The 2039-nt window shown below is 51.1% G+C and overlaps 1 protein-coding gene across 1 annotated transcript in view; it reads right to left on the bottom strand.

Moving 5' to 3' along the window:
* The window catches only part of LOC103593635 (leucine-rich repeat-containing protein 37A-like), a 79243-nt gene that overhangs the window by 16497 nt on the left and 60707 nt on the right, over positions 1-2039 (bottom strand). Inside the window, 3 exon segments of the mRNA XM_008576653.1 lie at positions 825-962; positions 1257-1464; positions 1548-1784. Of these exon segments, the coding sequence (XP_008574875.1) occupies positions 825-962; positions 1257-1464; positions 1548-1784 (583 nt within the window).

Genomic DNA, 2039 nt, shown 5'->3' with positions numbered 1-2039 from the left:
TGGCTCTGGAGGCTGAATTTGGGTTGCCTGCATTCTTGGAGAGTGTTCAGCCTTGGTAGATGGTTCTGGAGTTATGGTGTGTGCCAGATGGAAAGGCAGAGAGCTGTGATTTCAGTCAGGTTCGGATGCAAAGCCTGAGGCAGGAGAGGAAGTAGACATGATCTTTCAGGAGGCTTTGAAGGATGAGATGTAATCTTCTTTAAGGCTGTAGAATGTTCACCCTTCACAGTGGTTCTGCAGAGCTGTTCATCTCCAAGTCCAAAGGTTGATGTGTGATACTAGGCAACGGTACATTATGAGCTTCATACAGACTTAGTCGGTATGGAAAGTGTCATCTCATAAAGTGGTGAAGGTTGAATGACACTTTCATTAGGTGGCTCTGGAGGCTGAGGAGGGGCCAACTGCTGGTTGGGGATGATAACACAAGCACACGGTATCTGAAGTATGAGCTCAGATCTATGGCACAACTGGAGAAGGTTCTACCCAGCCCAGAGGACTCTGCGGGCCGAGCTGGGACCTCATGCAGAACTGGAGAACTGGAGAAGGTTCTGCCTCCTTGGTGGGACCTGGAGGCTGAGGAAGGGCCACTTGGTGGAACAGGGNGAAGGTTCTGCCTCCTTGGTGGGACCTGGAGGCTGAGGAAGGGCCACTTGGTGGAACAGGGATATGTCTACGTTCTCAGGCAGTTCTGCAGGTTAAGGTGGTGGTCAGCTGCTGAGGTGGGGAAGTTTCCACCTTCTTAGGTGGCTCCGAAGGTAGAGCTGCTGCTTCCTGGGGGACGGGCTAAGGCTCGGGCCCCTCTTTAGGGGTCTCGGGTGGCAGACCTGGGGCCTCCTGCTGGTTCACATGTGATTCAACATCCATAGATGGCTCTGATGGCCGAGCAGGGGCCTGCTGTTGGACTGGAGAATGGCCTGCTTCCTTAGGATGATCTGGAGTCTGAGCTGTGGCCTCTCGCTCGGCTAGATCAATTTCAACATTTTCAAGGGAAATCCGGAGTTTGGGAAGCGGGATGGGATTGGGATAGAGGAAATTCAAGCTGCCCAGCAGGAACCAAGGGCTTAGCAGGGCCCTCCTGCCGGACTGGACAAGGTTCCACATGGGCACTAGGCTCTGGAGGAGTCACGTAGAGCTCCACATGCACATGTATAACTATTATACTAGGCAGTATTGAATCATGACCTCTGAAGATAAAAGGAACAACTAGTGGTGAAAATGGCATCTTGTCCTTCAATAGACTATGAATTGAATCCTACATGGAGGATGGTGTTGGCTTCGGTGGGTAGTCTTGCCAGACTGCTGTAGGTTCAACGGCCACAGGGATCTCTGGAGGTGGATCTGAGCTCTCTTTCTGTTTGGAGAAGATTCCTTAGGAAGCTCGTCCAGCTGAGTGTGGGTCTCCTTATGGCTTGGTGAATGTCCATCCATTTCAGAGAGGCTCAGCTGCTGGACTGTAACCTCTTCCTGGTTGTTCAAAGTTCCAAACTCTTCAAGAGATACTGTGGACCAAGCTGGGGCCTCCAGTGGGGTTGAAGTTTCAACCTCACCAGTGAGCTCTGGACTCCAGTGGTAACCAAGACATGCATAGGTTTAACAGCAACATTGTGCAGAGTTGCTAGCTGAACTTGATCTTGACCTACAGAAGAAACTGTTACCTCTTGAGGCTCTAGACATTGACATACGACTTCATTAAGGAGCTCTGGAGGCTGAGAAAGGGGCTCGTGCTGGGTCGGAGTAAGTTCCACAGACTCAGTGGTCTGTGAATTTTTGGCCGCAGCCTCCCACTGGGTTAAAGAGGGTCTCTCCTCCTTAATAGGTTCTGCAGTTCGAGCTGAATCCTCTTGTTGAACTGGAAAAGGCTCTAACTATTCAGGAGGCTCTGGAGGCGGAGTTGGCACCTCCTGCTGGGTTGTAGAAGGTTCTGCATCGACCTCTGCAGCAGCCTCTGCTGTTATGGTAAGCTGCAGCCCTGGGAGGTTAATATTGGACAAGTTTAAATACTTAGTGTGTTGCTGACATGGAGGTAAAACTGTCACTTC

The sequence above is a fragment of the Galeopterus variegatus genome, unplaced genomic scaffold (genome assembly GCF_000696425.1).
Source record: "Galeopterus variegatus unplaced genomic scaffold, G_variegatus-3.0.2 Scaffold1384, whole genome shotgun sequence".
Taxonomy (NCBI): domain Eukaryota; kingdom Metazoa; phylum Chordata; class Mammalia; order Dermoptera; family Cynocephalidae; genus Galeopterus; species Galeopterus variegatus.
Note: the sequence above shows the minus strand (reverse complement) of the source record. Positions and strands in the feature narration are given on the sequence as shown.